At 43.1% G+C, this 17,754-nt stretch overlaps 2 protein-coding genes across 2 annotated transcripts in view; both read left to right on the forward strand.

The window, feature by feature from the left end:
• Window positions 1–9,088, forward strand: part of LOC104585994 (uncharacterized) — a 28,986-nt gene extending 19,898 nt beyond the window's left edge. Inside the window, exons 9-10 of the mRNA XM_010243066.3 lie at window positions 8,600–8,665; window positions 8,744–9,088. Of these exons, the coding sequence (XP_010241368.1) occupies window positions 8,600–8,665; window positions 8,744–8,824 (147 nt within the window). The 3' untranslated portion in view covers window positions 8,825–9,088. The remainder of the gene's footprint in view (window positions 1–8,599; window positions 8,666–8,743) is intronic.
• Window positions 9,089–14,668: 5,580 nt separating this feature from the next.
• LOC104585993 (receptor like protein kinase S.2-like) lies at window positions 14,669–17,534 on the forward strand. The gene has a single exon (XM_010243064.3). It carries the CDS (start codon window positions 14,937–14,939, stop codon window positions 17,370–17,372), a length of 2,436 nt encoding a protein of 811 aa, XP_010241366.1. The 5' UTR covers window positions 14,669–14,936; the 3' UTR covers window positions 17,373–17,534.
• Window positions 17,535–17,754: the final 220 nt, after the last annotated feature.

A 17,754-nucleotide genomic window follows, 5' to 3' on the forward strand; every position in this document is an offset into this window, starting at 1 on the left:
GTCAACATTTTATATCTACCTATGTCTACTTCATTTTTATCATCATTATTGTTGGAATGTTTACTTTACATTTTATGTTTTTATTCTGCTTATTTAGGGTCTGTTTGGTCTGGTTAAAATAGCTTTTTTATCATTGTTTATGTACTTTGACTATAGCAGGGGCATAAGGGTCTTTTCCCTTTTAATTATGGTCACCCTATATATAATAATATAAGCTGGTGCCACCAGACTGATTTAGAACTCCCCAAACCTTTCTCTTCTCTTCTCTCTTCTCTCTCTCTTCTCTTCTTCTTCCTTATTTCTCCTCTTTTTCTTCTACTAATATGGTATCAGAGTGGTTCTACTGGGTCTGAGAGCAGATCGAACAAGTTCTTTCTTCTTTATCTTGCTGTCTTCTTCAACTAAGATCAGAGAAGTTGACCTACGACTGGTACAAGTTTGTTTTACCTTTTTTTTTCCTTTTCTCTTGGTCGTATACCAAGAAAAAACCCTATGAAACAAAACTGCTGAATGGTCAAAGGAATTGTGAGGTTCAGGTCTCTTTTCTGTGGATCATGTAATCCTATACCTGAGAATGGGATGATCAACTTTGACTCAACTTTGACTCAACTGTGTTCAGATTGTGTTTAGACCGGAGTGTGTTCATGTGGACTGCATCTCTAGTGTGTTTTTAAGACATTTTTGGGTGTTAGGAGAGATCTTAAGGTGTGTGTTGAAACTGAAAAGTGTTCGAAAAGTGTTTGAATCATGTCCTCTAAGAATTCTGCAACTTCTGGGATTTTAGTAGGTTAAAATGGAATGAGTGGGGGGATGGATATGAGTTTCTCCGTCGCTGATATTCCCTTTGATGGACTAAACTGCCTTGAATGGTCTAGGGGAATTAAACTTTACATTACTGCTAGGGGGAAAATGGGGTATATTAATGGTAAAGTGAAGGAACCAAAGACTGGAAGTGCTGAACATGACATGTGAGACCAAGAAAATAGTATGGTGATGTCATGGCTCTTGGTTTCCATGCTGCCACAAGTAAGGAAAGCGTTTATGTGGGCTGAAATAGCTTGCGAAATATGGGAACAAGCAAAATCTACCTATTCAGAGCAGAGATACTATGCAGCATATACCAATTACAAGCTGAATCCTCCACTTGCAAGCAGGGGGAGAGGAGTAGTGTTTTAAAAGGCGTGGGAAGTGTATGCCTGGAGGCGCTCCCAAAATGCCCTGAGGCGTATGCCAGAGGTGTTGACACCTCTGAGGCATAAGCCTCAGGTGCAAGAGGCGTACGCCTCATGTGCTTTTTTCATGAGGTGTGCTAGAGGCATATGCCTCATGTGCCTCATGCACATCTTATATAGAAAGACTGAAAAAAAAAGAAAAAAGAAAAAAAGGAAAGGAAAGGAGAGGAAAAGCAAAGAAAGGGAAGGGAAGGGAAGCCTGGGAGTTAATGTTGGTTTTGTTTAATAAAGATCGCTGGATATATCAACATCAGATATGTTTGGGACAATTATAGCATAACCAAGATTTATATGGACACACTTTTTCTTGATTGTTGAAAATAATATCAAGTAAAGGATGAAAAGGAGAAGGAACCCCCTCACAATTCCACTTCCCAGTGCCCAGATTAAGAAATAAAGGATAATAAAAGACTGTTATGGGCCCGCGCGTAGGATCTCGCCACGGGTCAGTCCACGGGGAGAACCTCTTGCTTCCCCTTGCGCCTTCCCTTGCGTGCAGACCCTATTGTGGAAAACCGAATGGGTGATTTGTCCAAGAGACCACCCGAACTCTCCTCACTCTTCTCTTAACTAGAAACTGAATGCTTTATTCCAATTCACAACTCCTTAAATAGGAGATTACAAGAGGGGGTTCCTTATTGTACTCGGCTAGGCTAGGATAATTCCTCTCTAAATCCAACTCAAACTCCTACTCTTAATGGTAAACAAACTCCTACTTCTAGTGGTAAACAAAACTCTTACTAAGAACATAAGATAAGATAAGGATAGATGGGATAAGGGATAAGGTAAGCTGGTGGTGAGTTGGCAAGAAAAGCTGTCGTGGCAAGATAAGTGTGGGCCCCCTGATGAGCTGTCGTGTGGGCCCCTCCTCATTGCTGCTGTCGGCGACGGCGGTAAGTCTTGCCCACGAATGCATCCATAACATCACACCCCTCCTGGGCAACGAGCTTGTCCTCAAGCTCGAGATCTGGATAGGCATTGTGAAGATCAGACCAGGGGATCCAGGTGGCCTCCGCTGATGGTAGTCCGTCCCACTCCACAAGGACCTCTAAGGTACCCCGATTGATGCGGGACTGGACAAGAGCCTGAGGTTGGAGAATGGGTCTGCCGTCCTTCAAGGGGGGTAGGGAAGGTACTTGATCAAGAGGAGTCCCTGTAAAAGGCTTAAGTAGGGACACGTGGAAGGTATCATGGAGTTTGCTGTGTTCTGGTAGCTCGAGCTGATATGCAACCTTCCCGATCTGTCGCAAAACCCTGAAGGGCCCATAGAATTTGGGAGCCAGCTTAGGGGAGGCTCTGCATCTGAGGGAGAGCTGCCGATAAGGTTGGAGCTTCAGCCAAACGAATTGTCCCGGCTCGAAGGTGACTTCTCGGTGGCGCTGATCGTAGGCGTTCTTCATGCGTGCCTGAGCCTGCTGTAAGCGCAAGGAGACTTCGGCCAGGAGGGCATCGTGATCTTGTAGGTTGCGATCCACTTCTTCCAACCATGTTGAACCGGGTCCGTAAGATAATAGACGGGGAGGGTCCCGACCATAAACAACCCGGAAAGGAGTCATGCCAAGGGAGGAGTGGTAGGATGTGTTGTAACAGTATTCGGCCCATGGAAGGTACTCCACCCAACGCCGGGGCTGGTCTCCCACAAAACAGCGGAGGTACATCTCTATTGTTTGGTTTACCACCTCCGTTTGGCCGTCAGTCTGCGGATGGTAGGCGGAGGAGAAGGCCAGGGCTGTTCCCTGCAGACGAAATAGCTCCTTCCAGAAGGTGCTAGTAAAGATCGGGTCTCTGTCACTTACGATGGATTCGGGTAGCCCATGCAATTGGAAGATGTGGGTGAAGAAGGCGTGGACGACTGAAACCGCGCTGTAAGGGTGGAATAAGGGGAGGAAATGCGCATATTTGGAAAAACGGTCCACCACCACAAATAAGACCGACTTCCCTCCAACTTTGGGTAGGCCCTCAATGAAGTCCATGGAAATATCTGCCCAGATCTGAGTTGGGAGTGCAAGTGGTTGGAGAAGGCTTGCTGGGTGCAAGTTTTCCCACTTTTTCTGTTGGCACATAGAGCAGTTCTGAATGAAGTCCCGCACCGAAGCCTTCATACCTTGCCAGTGGAAGTCAGCGTGGATGCGGTGCAATGTTTTTTGGACACCTTCATGCGCGGAGTTGTGTATGCTGGAGATGATGGAGGGGATTAAGGGACAGTCGGTTGGGAGATAAATCTGTCATTTGTATAGTGCCAATCCGTCGTGTACGGACCAGTTTGGGTTGGTTGTTCCGGCTTGTATTTTCTTGACCAGATCGTTCCACTCCGGTGATTGTGGCAGTATGTTCCGAATGTCTTCCAACAGGGTGGCTCGGGGCTGTGAGATCGCATGGAGCAGCATATTGTCTTCTTCTCGGCGAGACAAGGCATCTGCGGCACGGTTCAAGGTTCCCGCCTTGTAGTCCACTCGGAAATCGAACCCAAGAAGTTCGCTGACCCAATGCTGTTGCGGCGAGGTGGTAAGCCGTTGTTCCAACAAATATTTGAGGTTGTAGTGGTTCGTCTTGACGACGACGACGAAGGATCTTCCCCACAAGTACGGTCTCCAGTGCTGCACTGCTTTTGCCAGTCCAATCAGTTCACGTTCGTAGGCGGGTAACTTAAGGTGGCGGTCGGCTAGTTTGCGGCTGAAGAAGGCGATCGGATGCCCTTGTTGCTGTAGTATGGCGTCGATGCCGGTGCCGGATGCATCGCATTCCACTGTGAACTCGAGATCAAAGTTTGGCAACTGTAGAACCGGTGTGGAGGAGAGGGCTTCTCTTAAACTTACAAAGGCTGCATCACCAAAAGTCCATAATTTTGTACGAATTTGCGGTAGTAGCCTGTCAGCCCTAGGAACCCGCGGAGAGCCTTGGCAGATTGCGGTCTGGGCCAATCCTTGATCGCCTGAATCTTGGAGTCATCCACAGTGACCCCTTGCCTGTTGATCACATGCACTAAGTAAAGGACTCGGCGTTCCCCAAAGGAGCATTTGGATCGCTTAAGGAAGAGTTGGTGTTGTTGCAGGAGTTCAAGAACGATCCGTAGATGTTGCACGTGTTCTACCCACGATTTGCTATAGACTAGGATGTCGTCAAAGAACACCAAGACGAATTTGTGGAGGTGGGAGTGAAATACCTTGTTCATCAAGGCCTGGAACGTGGAAGGAGTGTTGCTGAGACCGAATGGCATAACTAGGAATTCGAAATGGCCATGATGTGTTCTGAAGGCCGTTTTCTCTACATCTTCGGGAGTCATTCGGACCTGGAAGTAACCCGACTGGAGGTCTAATTTTGAGAAGTATTGTGCGCCATGGAGCTCGTCCAATAGCTCATCTACGATGGGGATAGGAAATTTATCCTTGACCATTTGGCTGTTAAGTTCTCTGTAGTCTACACAAAATCTCCAGGTCCCATCTTGCTTGGGTACCAACAGAACCGGAGAGGAGAAGGGGGAGCAGCTGGGACGGATGATCCCCTACTGTAACATGTTCGCGCACTGCCTTTCTATCTCATCCTTCTGTCGATGTGGGTAACGGTAGGGTCGGACGACGACGGGATCCGATCCGGCCATCAGAGGGATCCGATGATCGCAGGCTCTGGAAGGTGGGAGCCCTTTGGGTTCTTTGAATACTGCAGAGAAATCCGTGAGGAGCCTCTCCATATCTGTTGCGCGTGAGTTCTCACCTTGAAGTGTATGCAGCTGCGTTTTTGTTCTTATTCTGGTTCCCTGCCATGTAACCTGTTTCCCATCCAGGTGGAAAGTCATTGTCAGGGCGCTGAAATCCCATAGGATGGGCCCTAGAGTGATCAGCCATTTGACTCCCAGGATGATGTCAAATTCATCCAAGGAGAGTACGAATAAATCAGCACGGAAGGATTCTGATCCAACCTGAATTTCGGTGTCTTTGCAGATACCGGGGCTGTGAACTCTTTCCCCGTTGGCCACGGCTACCTGTAACTGCCGCCTGATTTCCATCGGTAACTCTAACTGACGGGCAGCCTGTTCACTGACGAAGTTGTGGGTGCTTCCGGAGTCCACGAGAATACGAACTGGTTGCCCTGCTACCAGCGCCCTTAGTTGCATGGTTTGGGAAGTTTTGATCCCCGTGATGGCGTGGAGGGAGATCTCTGGTTCTGATGCTGTAGGTTCATCCTCGTCCTCTTCGGGTTCATCTACCAGAAGACAGAACAGCTTCTTGCACCTGTGCCCAGAGGAGTACAGATCATCGCAGTTGAAGCACTGCCCTCTTGCGCGCCGTTCTGCCATCTCGGCTTGGGACAGCCGTCTAATGGGGGGTGCTGTCCTGCTACTTCCTACACTTGATGCCGATCTGGAGGGGTTACCGGCAGGAGGCCTTTGTTCCCTGCTGGCGGTCAACGAAGGATACACTCCTACTGTCTTCGAAGGTGTCCAGGTCGTTGTCGGCCGTCCTATACTGAGGTTTCCGTGGGAGAGCTGCATTTTCCGTTCGAAGGCGCGCGCGAGGTTCATTGCTGTGACCAGGTTAGGAGGGTGTTGCATCTCTACGTCCACTCTTAGGGGTTCTACTAACCCTGCTGTAAACATATCTACTTGCTGATCTGCGCGAACCGAGGTTGCTCTGGTGAGAAGGGTTTGGAACTGGCGTTGGTACTCTGCCACGGTTCTAGTTTGCTTGAGGTTGATTAACTTACCCAGCGGGTTGCTTGTCAACGGGGGTCCAAACCTGAGGAGACAATATGATTTAAACTGCCCCCAACTGAGCCCGGGTTCTTCTTGCTCCAGTCGGTAGAACCAGAGCTGTGCCTCTTCTGATAGGTGGAAGGCGGCCAGACTGACCTTATCTTTGTCATCAGTGCACTGATTACGGAAGAACTGTTCACAGCGATACAACCATCCTAACGGGTCCTCGGTGCCGTTGTAAGACGGGAATTCCAGCCGGCTATACTTGGAAATAACTGCGGCTGTCGGGGCAACAATCTGCTGTTCGCTGGACGTCTCTGCCCAGTCCAGACGGCGACTGTTGGTGGTGGCGGTTCCCTTAGAACTTCATTGTTGGAGAGAAATGCTTCTAGCAGGCGTCGCAGCTCCCGGACATCTTCCTTGACTTCACGAACCTCCGTGCTGGTTTCTACGAGCCTATGCTCCAGTTCGTAGACCCTGGAAGACAGCGGCTCCTGTTCCCCCATGATGGTAGGCTCTGATACCAGAATGTTATGGGCCCGCGCGTAGGATCTCGTCACGGGTCGGTCCACGGGGAGAACCTCTTGCTTCCCCTTGCGCCTTCCCTTGCATGCAGACCCTATTGTGGAAAACCGAATGGGTGATTTGTCCAAGAGACCACCCGAACTCTCCTCACTCTTCTCTTAACTGGAAACTGAATGCTTTATTCCAATTCACAGCTCCTTAAATAGGAGATTACAAGAGGGAGTTCCTTATTGTATTCGGCTAGGCTAGGATAATTCCTCTCTAAATCCAACTCAAACTCCTACTCTTAATGGTAAACAAACTCCTACTTCTAGTGGTAAACAAAACTCTTACTAAGAACATAAGATAAGATAAGGATAGATGGGATAAGGGATAAGGTAAGCTGGTGGCGAGTTGGCAAGAAAAGCTGTCGTGGCAAGATAGTTCTAACTTTTAAAATTAATTAAACAAAATTGAATATATGAGATTTCACTTTCAACATCAACCCCATATAGTAGGGACAATGCTTAGATGATTATGATGTGGCTTTCATAAGAGCATACATAAGGGCATATGGCCAAGGAATACTCCTTACGATCATTTCTATTATTTCTTTTCTGCTGTTCAAATATGAAGAATAACATGATGCTTCTTTTATTGGTAACAGGCAGTCTAATTGATTTAAAGAAAGAATCATGTCTATTTACAAGAATACTGAGTTCCAAGAACCCCATTATCCCAAACTGGTGACTGTCCTCTTTTTGCTGTTCCCCAGGTGATTGACATCATGTTAGAATCAAGGTCTATGATATACTAGAACCCAATACAGTTGATTTCTATACACCCCTCGCAGAGCTAGTGCATCAGCTACCAAAGAATCTCTTTCTTATGATAGTGGCATTGAAGTGAATCTCATGCTAAGGATTGGAGGGGGGGGGGGGTGTTGAAACACAAGGAAAATAGGTTATGCATTTGTGAAATGGCACAGAGTGGGTTATGCCCTTAATGTCAATAGATTGTGCTCTCCAGATTCTGGAAGCTCCAAAGGTGTGGGTCCCAATAGAGGGATTCTTTGTTTACTTGCACGATGGGATAAAGTTGTTAACTTGGCACCATCTGTTTTACATCACTATCTAGTGGTTCTTCAATTACCAAAACACCCTCATATTGTACATGAAAAAGTCTAAGTGTGTTTTTTCATCTCTTGCATGATTAGGCATACATTCCTCATTCGAATGTTGTGAACTGGTGGTTGTTTCCTTTTGCCTATAAATATGAGTGGCACCACTCTAAGATTGTACTTGCAGTTTTGAGAGAAGAGAGATCTTCACATGGTTGGGTTGCTCCATTACGACCTAGGTGACCATGGCTCAAATCTTGGAAACAGCCTCTTTGTATGTTCAGAGGGTAAGGCTGTGTACATCTGTCCCTCCCCAGACCCCGATTAGTGGGAGCCTCGTGCACTGTGCTGCCCTTTTAGATCAACCAAGGAAGCCTTCCTTCTATTGATATGATAGATAGAAAAGTTTAGAGAGAAGAGAGATCTTCATATAATATAGAGAAAGCATATGATAGAGTCCCTAGAGAGATAATATGCTGGGTCCTGGAAAAGAAATGAGTACTAAACAAATATGTGGACCTGATTAAGGATATTTATGAGGGTGCAACAACCAATGTTGCCTATAGGAGAGACACCAGATTTTATGGTTACAGTAAGTCCCAGCATGTAGTCCTTGTTTATTTGCACTAGTTGTGGATGGATTGAATAAACATATTGAGCAGGAGGTCCCATGGTGCTTATTTTTTTGTTGACGATATAGTATTGATTGATAACAAAGGATTAAATGTAAAACTAGGTTTATTGACATTTATCTTAGAAAAAGAAGCTTTCAAATGAGTGTGGCTAAAATAGAAAATATTCAATGTAAATTTAATAATAATAGGAGTGCAAATCAGGGTACACTAGAAGTATTATATTGAATACATTTACAATGCAAATCAGCGAGTACATTTACAAAAATCATTCCAGTGTATTGAATACATTTACAGTATCATCATTTCTTCCTGATAAAGTTGCTAGAAGTATTATAATTTTTTTTTGGGTTTAAGAGTCAAACCGAGCACTTGGTATATGTGGTTCCTAATACTATTGTTCTGTGCATTTTGAGCTCAGTTGAGTATTGGATTCTTGTTGAGAGAGCGGCCCATGGTAGCCCTTGCTGGTGTTGCAACTGCAGTGGTACACAAAATATCCCTTTTCTTGCATAAATTCTACTTATGTGTAAGTTAAAAAAATCTAACTTCTATTAACATGCAGGGTATCTGGACAGTGTTTCCATATGCTATGGCAGCTTTAACTGCTATGTTCCTTTTCCTGCGTCGACGTTATGCCAACTAGTCCACTTCAATATTTGTTTATCAGATCAGATTCCATGAAATTATAAAATATGGGAAAACTGAACATAGGCCTTGCAGGGCTGGGTGTAACTTCTCCCAGAGGACCAGATATAGATTTGTTCCTTTTATCTTTCTTAGATAGTTAAGTTATACTAAACCATTGAAGAAACATCACCTCCTTTTTCATCAGAGGGACAGTTACCACTAAATCCAGATGTACAAAATTCATATACAGCTAATACAACTCTATTATCATCTAGCTTCATTGGGCTTGTTCTGAATCTCCTGTATTTTGAATGTTTCGTTCTTTACTTTCTCTCCATTTCTCCATGTGAAAGGAAGATACTGAAAACCTAAAATATGTGTAACAGGTGATCTATCATACCAAACTGGAAAGAAAAAGACACGACCCAAAAGAAAACCCATTAAGAAAAATCGTTGGTTGGTGGTTTGGACCAAGAACTGCCAGCCCTGGTTCACATTATACTTGAACTCTCCATCTGCTACCCAACCAGAATTAGCATATTACACACCAAATTAGGTGATGTTTCGTGAACCATTTTGCAACTTCTGCTACCAACAGAATGCTCCCAATGCTGTCCCAACATACCACTGCAGCCTCACATTGATAACATCTCCCTTGTGCAACTGCAATGGCTTGTTGGGACAGTGTTGGTGCACATGCTTCATGCTTGGAATGCACGCATCGTATATTTTATTAGTTTGGTAGCTGCACGTCAAAAAGGTGCAATGCCTGGTTAAACTAACCCAAACGTTCTTTTCCTACAACCAAACCATAATATCAGCCACTGACTATAGTGCAGATAAATGGATCAATATACCTGACCTTTTCTTCTTCTGTAGGCCCTACACCTTTCCACCATTTGACTTGTATACAGTAGAACCATCAGGCATGTGATGCCTCCCCTGATTGAGACATAGGGTATATTAACAACTAGAACGGGTACAATTTGAGGAAGTTCGGGTTAGGGTTAGGGTTAGGGTTGAAAAATATAAACTAACTTAGGGTTTGGTTAGGGGTGAGCCCTTTGAGCAACCCACCCTGAACAACCATGGAGGAATGTAAAGTATAATACAACTAAAGCACCTAGTACGTATAATGTTATAATAATGCTGTCAGTTAAGTCTAATAAGAGCATTCTAGCAAAAACAAGTGGAAAAAACCAAGCCAACCTGTGCCTAATCTCATCCCAATCCATCCTGAAGTCATGAGGCTGGGTTAGGATTAGGATTGGGGATTCAAAAGCTCAGATTGGGTTAGGATTCACCTTAACCTGATCTAACGTGGCTCAGCTTACACCCCCAACAATGCTAGCCATTTTAATGAAGTCATCACCACTTATATGAGGTCGGCTACATGAATCATGTTTTGCCATTCCATTTTATTCAATAGCCCATATCAAGGTTCAAAATGTCAATACACCCGATACGCCGGTAGGGGAGTATTGGGCATTTCAATACTTGTTTTTTTTTTTTTTTTTTACTTTTTTTTTCAAAACTGGTTCAGGGGAACCGGTTTAGGACCCCTCCATCCCCTGAACCAGTCAGACCCCCGATACACCCACTGTAGGGGTGTGCCGAAAGGGTCCCGGAATGATACGTATCAGCCAATACAAGCTGATACATAATGATACTTTGAACCTTAGCCCATATCATAAGTACTTAAATCATTTCTTATTACTTCCATCCAAGTCCTTTTCAATGCCTTCTCGTTTAATGTACTTAATGCCCTGCATCAGTTTTGGCTAATCAGGTGGTAATGAAACATGATCAAGGTTGTAGGCCAAACCCACTTGGTATACTGTTGGTATTTGTCTAGAAATGATTGAAACCTTTGTACATCTTTTTTATGCGTTTGTCCTTAAAGTTTGGGATATGGGTCTGTTGAGCTTGAGTTGAATATTTTCTTTCTTTTATACATATATTTGGTGAGAACGCATTTAAAGTGTAGTTGGTGGTGAATCCCTGAATTTTGTGATTTGTGATAAAAATGAATGAGTGAATCCCTGAATTTTTTAAAGGGAATATAAGAAACAAGTAGTTTGGTTCCTCATTTTCAACGTGCAGGTGGAGCGCTGTTGACTCCCATTTTACGTTCATAATAATTTATCAAATAAAACCAAACATTTTTTATTTTCAGTGGTGCAGGTGGGACCTTCTCCTATGATCCTATCCATACCCAACTGCATCTCCATGACATATATAGCGATTGCTCACCATCCTATGGGTCCCGCCAAGCAGATTTCCTTTTAGAGTATGAGATAGATTGATGTATACACCTTCAGTTCAACCATTGTAGTAAGGGTGGATTAGTGTTCAGTGGAGCCGAGCGGAGTCGAATATCTTGATTTGATAGAAAAACATCAGGTAAATCGAGTTCAATAATATATTAAATTTTATATAAAAAATAAAAAAAATTATTGTCTGTTATACATATAAAAATTATGTCATTATATATAAAAAAAAATAAAAATATTATATATAATATAAATTAAGCTCAACTGAAAGCTCAATTTAAATAAAACCAAATTCAACTTTTCATTAGTGAAATTCAAATAACTTGTGAAAAACACGATTCTTGTTCATATGCACGTCCTAAAAATAGCCTGAACCGGTGAAAAACAATGGTTGATATCATATCATCGTTGTGATTCATGGAAGTAGGGAATTAGGTCGGGGGACCAGTAAATTTGGCTGTACCCAGTACCCACGTTGGACGGTGCCTACAAGGTTAACGTTTACACATGAGGGACTATGAAGAAATTTGAACGCTGATCTTTATCTTGAACCGGGAGCCTAACATGTGATCTATCGCTGCTAATATGGACGGTGGTGAATGAGATGTGTATGCCTGAGGACCAGTCATATAGCTGTTAACGGGTCGGGTCTGGTTTGGGACAGGGTGGACCAATCCTGAATGGATTATTAATGGAAGGGAGAATTTCTGATTAGTACCATGTACTTTGGGCCTAATTAGGGGTGTTTACAGTTCGGTTAATCGAATCGTGGGCCTTTTTTGTAATCGAATTGTTACTACCGGTTTTTGGAAAACCAGTAATCGAAATCAAACCAAAGCCAATCAGTTAATTGGTTGACTGGTTCGGTTCATCGGTTTTTCAGTATTTTAATTTTTACAATATATATTATAAAAATATATAATAAAAAATTATAAATATATATAAAATGTTATATTCAAAGTATAAATAATATATCATATATTATAAATATAAATTTATATATAATGCATATTTATGATATATAAAATATATAATATATATAATATACAGAAATATATATAAAATATATGTATACCGGTCAGTTCGGTTAACCGCCAGTTTTCTATATTCGTTAACTGAAACCGAACCGGTACCTTTGGTTTTTTTAAAACATTGAACCGAAATTGAACCGATTGGTTCGATTAACCAATTTTTCGGTTTGGTTTTTTGGTTTTTTTGCTCACCACTAGGCCTATTGCCATTTTGGTCCACTGAACTTTAAAGCACAACAATTTAGTACCTAAACTTTCAAAATGTGTCAATTTAGTACCTGGGTTTAATCCACCGTCAAGTGGCATTTGAAAAGATGCAAATGCCATTCGAGTGTCATCTAAATTTTCTTTATCAACCATCCAAACGTTGACAAAAAATGAATAATCCCAAATCCTTGCCTCTTCTATTCAAGAAAGTTGGGGTCACCAGAATGCCTATTGAGACGTGACCCCAACTTGAATAGAAGAGAAAAGGACTTCGGACTCTTCATTTTTTGTCAACGTTTGGATAGTTAATAAAGAAAATTAGATGACACTCGAAGGGCATTTATGTCTTTTCAAATGCCACTTAACAGTTGGTTAACGATAAGTACTAAATTGGTACGTTTTGAAAGTTCAGGTACCGAAATGTCACGTTTTAAAGTTTGGGGACCAAAATGGCATTATGCCCAAAGTACAAGGTACTAATTGGGAATTTTCCCTTAATAGAAACAGAAACAAACAATTTATTATTCGATTAAACCCGATAATACTTTGACATGTATAACTACTTCTAGTAATAACAATTTGGAACTTCATATTTTGGTAATATAATCTTAATAAAAAATAAGAGTAAATAATAAACTGATATCAAAATTACTTGTCTATAAATTTACCCTTTTAGACAAAATGTAATAAAAAATACAAGAAAAATCAGCAAGCCTTTATATACTATAAAGTATTAGTTAGGGGGCGTTCTATAACATCAATGCTTTTGTTTTCATTTATTTTTGGAATCGCCACTTTAGATAAGGGTGCTCACGGTTCGGTTGAGCTTATTTTTGAAATTGAACTGGAACTAGCAGTTTGTGGAAAACCGATAACCGAAATTGAATCAAAACCGATTGTTTAACTAGTTGACTGGTTCGATTAACAGGTGATTCGTTTTATTAGTTTTTTGGTTTTTTTTATATTTATAATATATTATAAAAATTATATAAATATATAATAAAACTAGAAATACATATAAAATATTATATTTTAAATAATAAATAATATATTATATATTATAAATATATATTTATATATAATGCATATTTATTACTTTACAATATATGGATAATATAAAATATATGAAACATATATATAATATACATATAATATATAGAAATATATGTATATTGATTGGTTTGGTTAACCTTTGGTTTTTTAAATTACCAAGCCAAAATTGAACCGCTCGATTTGGTTAATCAGAATTATTGGTTCGGTTTTTTGGTTTTTCTTGCTCACCCAACTTCAACAAAAAAAAAAACATGTTATTTAACTCTATTTTTGTTTTCAAAAGAAAAAACAAATTGGTTTTGTTTTAAAAAAACAATATATGTTTTTGAAATGATCAAAATAATGATGATTTTTAAAATAAAAAACAATTTCTTTAGTATAAAATTATGTGATTTATGGAACATAGTATTAAATAATTAGATGGAAGCATGTTTTTGAAACTAGAAATTCAAGAACTCAATCTTGTTGAGATGGAAGCATAGTATTAAATAATTATTTCTTTGGAACCAGCAACCAAAGAAATAATTTGCATTATACAATGCCCCCATAATCCGTTTAGAATAACAAAAACTGATTCCAATTAGAGATGGCAATTTGACCCATCCTCGTGGGGCTCTGACCCACCCCACCCCAATCAAGGTAGGTTTTTTGACCATTGATTGGGGTTCAGGGTGGGGGACTGAGAACGGGGCAGAGATGGTATTTGTCCACCTCACCCCGGCTCCGACCCCGAACTCAAACATCATGCGACATGGAAAACTCGGCCTTGCCCCACCCGGTTGTCATTCCTAATCCCAACTCAATTATTAATCAGGACACAATTGCAGAACTGATAAATTGGTTCGACCGGTTCGGTTTATCGAGAAAACCCGATCCATTCACAACTCTACAGGCGGCCAAAAGCCCAAAAGGTATTTATGGTTGATACGCACACGTGATCGTGAAAGGAGGGAGGTCGTTACTCGTTAGTCGTTACTCGTTACCAATACAAATATTATCTGGTGCTGCTCGATTTATCGGAAACAGTAGATGTCAAAATGGTTTGTACCGTCTGATGGATGGAAAACAGGCCAAACTTCCAATTTGACACAATGATTTTAAGTTTTAACCATCAAGTACCTCTTATCTTATCCAATTTTTACGGCACTAATCAAATAAATCCAGAGGATTAAAGTTGGGGCCCACAATCTCCAACCATGGCCCACCAAGTCTAGTTGACTGATGACAAACAAATGCTGTCCCATTTGCCACGTGGCAACAATATTTAGGCTGGCGCAGGACATAAGATGCTGCCGGCGCCACCATCGCAACTCCAGGGTCCGAACTCGCTTTACTATCGCCATTCGCCACGCTTCCTGCTACAGATTCCGATCGCGTCGTGTGAACGCACGGAGAGCGTGCTTCTAGAATCTGAGAAAAAAGGATTTTCTGTGCTGATGTCAAAAGTGGTGGCCACTCACCGGTCCATTCCTCGCATAAAATTCAAACAAAGCAACGTATGAAGTAGAATCCCACCAATCCATGTCCTCCGCCTCTCGCCGGTAAAACCGCCATCGCCTCCGGGATGCAGCAGGGTCGCCTCTGTTTCATGTTACCGGCCGACAACAACCACCGCACCACAAAGAAGGATGGGCTTGAGTACCACCGCCGGATTCTTGCTTTCATTCGCCAGCTGATCCGACGGTTAGGCCACCGGGGGTGGCTTCGTTTCCGGCAGTACTGCTATGGACAGCTGTGTAAGTGCAACTTCTCCGGGCCTGGTTATTTTCAGGACATGGCCGGGGTAGTGTTGTCAGACAAGGTTGGTAGTAACAGCCCGAGGATTTTCAGCTACGCCGAGCTCTATATAGGCTCTAATGGGTTCAGCGAGGATGAGATGCTTGGGAGCGGGGGATTCGGGCGTGTATATAGAGCAGTTTTGCCGAGTGATGGGTCTGTGGTTGCAGTGAAGTGCGTGGCAGAGAAGGGGGAGCGTTTTGAGAAGACGTTCGCGGCCGAGCTGGTGGCGGTGGCTCAGCTCCGTCACCGCAACCTTGTTCGGCTTAGGGGTTGGTGTATTCATGAAGACCAGTTACTCCTTGTTTACGACTACATGCCGAACCGAAGCCTTGACCGGATGCTCTTCAGGCGGCCTGATGGTTCAGGGCCGGCAGTTCTGGACTTTGAACGCCGTTGGCGAATTGTCTCCGGCCTGGCAACCGCGCTCTTCTATCTCCATGAACAGCTGGAGACGCAGATCATTCATCGGGATGTGAAGACAAGCAACGTGATGCTTGACTCCCACTTCAACGCCCGGCTGGGCGACTTTGGCTTGGCCCGGTGGCTGGAGCATGAGCTCGAATATCCAACCACCCCAATACCCAAGTCCATGTCCATAAGAAGCCACCAGTTTCGGTTGGCAGACACAACCAGGATCGGTGGCACAATTGGGTATCTGCCGCCTGAGAGCTTCCAGAAACGAAGCATTGCGACGGCAAAATCTGATGTTTTCAGCTTTGGGATTGTTGTCTTGGAGGTGGCCTCTGGTCGGCGAGCGATCGATCTCACATACCCAGATGAGCAGATCATCCTGCTTGACTGGATAAGACAGCTATCTGATGAGGGCAGGTGCCTCCAAGCTGGGGATGGCAGGCTCAAGGATGGATCTTACAGGCTTTCTGACATGGAACGTCTGATCCATATCGGGCTCCTGTGTTCTCTCAGTGACCCTCAATCCAGGCCTACCATGAAATGGGTCATGACAGCACTCGCCGGAACTTGTATCGGTCCGTTACCGGCTCTTCCATCGTTTCAGTCCCACCCTCAATACATATCCTTGTCATCTCCCAGCACATCTACTACAACCACCATTACATCTATGGCGTCTAGTTATGTCACTGCAGCCGAGACCATGTTTGTGACTGCCCACAATGGTGAGAGCAATGGTCCTTCCAGTGACAGCAATCGCTACTATCCGACCACTTTCCCTTCAGTCAAAACACCACGAGAGATATCATTCCAGGAGATTATTAATGCTACAGACAATTTCTCGGATACCCACAGAGTTGCAGAGGTGGACTTTGGCACTGCTTATCATGGCTACCTGGAGAACTGTCAACATATCCTGGTAAAGCGACTTGGGATGAAGACATGCCCTGCATTGCGAGCTCGGTTTTCTGACGAACTCCATAACCTTGGGAGGCTCCGCCATCGCAACCTAGTGCAGCTCCGTGGGTGGTGCACTGAGCAAGGAGAGATGCTAGTTGTCTATGACTACTCAGCTAATCGATTGCTCAGTCACCTCCTCTTCCACCACCACCACCACCACCAAAAGACAGAGCAGCCTGTATTAAGATGGCGGCACCGGTACAGCATAATTCGATCACTTGCATCTGCCATTCTTTACCTCCATGAGGAATGGGATGAGCAGGTCATTCACAGAAACATCACATCTTCGGCCATTGTTCTTGACCCTGACATGAACCCACGTCTGGGTTGCTTTGCTCTTGCTGAATTCTTGATTCGGAATGAGCATGGCCATCATGTGGTTGCCAATCCAACGAGATCATCAGTTCGTGGGATCTTTGGATACATGGCACCGGAGTATATAGAATCCGGTGAAGCAAATACCTCGGCCGATGTGTATAGCTTTGGCGTGGTGATGCTTGAGGTTGTGACTGGACAGATGGCGGTCGACTTCCGGTGGCCTGAGGTACTACTAGTGAAGAAGGTCCGTGAATTCCAGGCACGGAAGAGACCATTAATGGAACTGGTGGATTGGAGGTTGGATGGAGAGTATGATCACAGGGAGATGGTGAGGCTAGTGAAATTGGGAATGGCATGTACACACTCGGACCCAGATTTGAGACCAAGCATGAAGAAGATTGTCAGCATACTGGATGGGAATGACAGGTGCTTGGAGGAGGGAGGACAAAGGAAAGAAAGAAGGGATGAATGGCAGCAGAGGAACTACTGTTCCTTGGCATTGATCAAAAGAATCCAAGCTCTTGGAATTCAGTGAAACTCAGCCAACACAGTTGAAGTTTTGGTATGGAAAAATGAGTGGTAACGGTATCTAGTTTTATGTTATACTTCTTGTATAGAAAAGGAATGCTGAAATGTTTTATCTGGTTGTTTACTTCTTGTAAATAAAAATGGGAGAGATGTCTTTTTTGCATACAAATTTGTGATGATTTTGCTAATGGGTTGTGGATATTCCTTTTAAGTTTTATCTCAGAAGAAGGAATCAAGCAAGCTATCTACTTTTTCTTCTCTCCATTAAAGGCACCAAAACTAAAATTTGGTATACTAAAACTCAAATACTAGCTAATGCTACAGAGACTTGCCATTTTCAAAACAAACCTTGTACTGCCCCACATTGGCTGTAAATAAAAGCTTCATAT

Source organism: Nelumbo nucifera, chromosome 1, assembly GCF_055504915.1.
Source record: "Nelumbo nucifera cultivar China Antique chromosome 1, China Antique-T2T, whole genome shotgun sequence".
Classification (NCBI taxonomy): domain Eukaryota; kingdom Viridiplantae; phylum Streptophyta; class Magnoliopsida; order Proteales; family Nelumbonaceae; genus Nelumbo; species Nelumbo nucifera.

Bases quoted from the DNA above. Each gene is read 5' to 3' on its own strand.
- LOC104585993 (XM_010243064.3), top strand. From the start codon at position 14,937: ATGCAGCAGGGTCGCCTCTGTTTCATGTTACCGGCCGACAACAACCAC.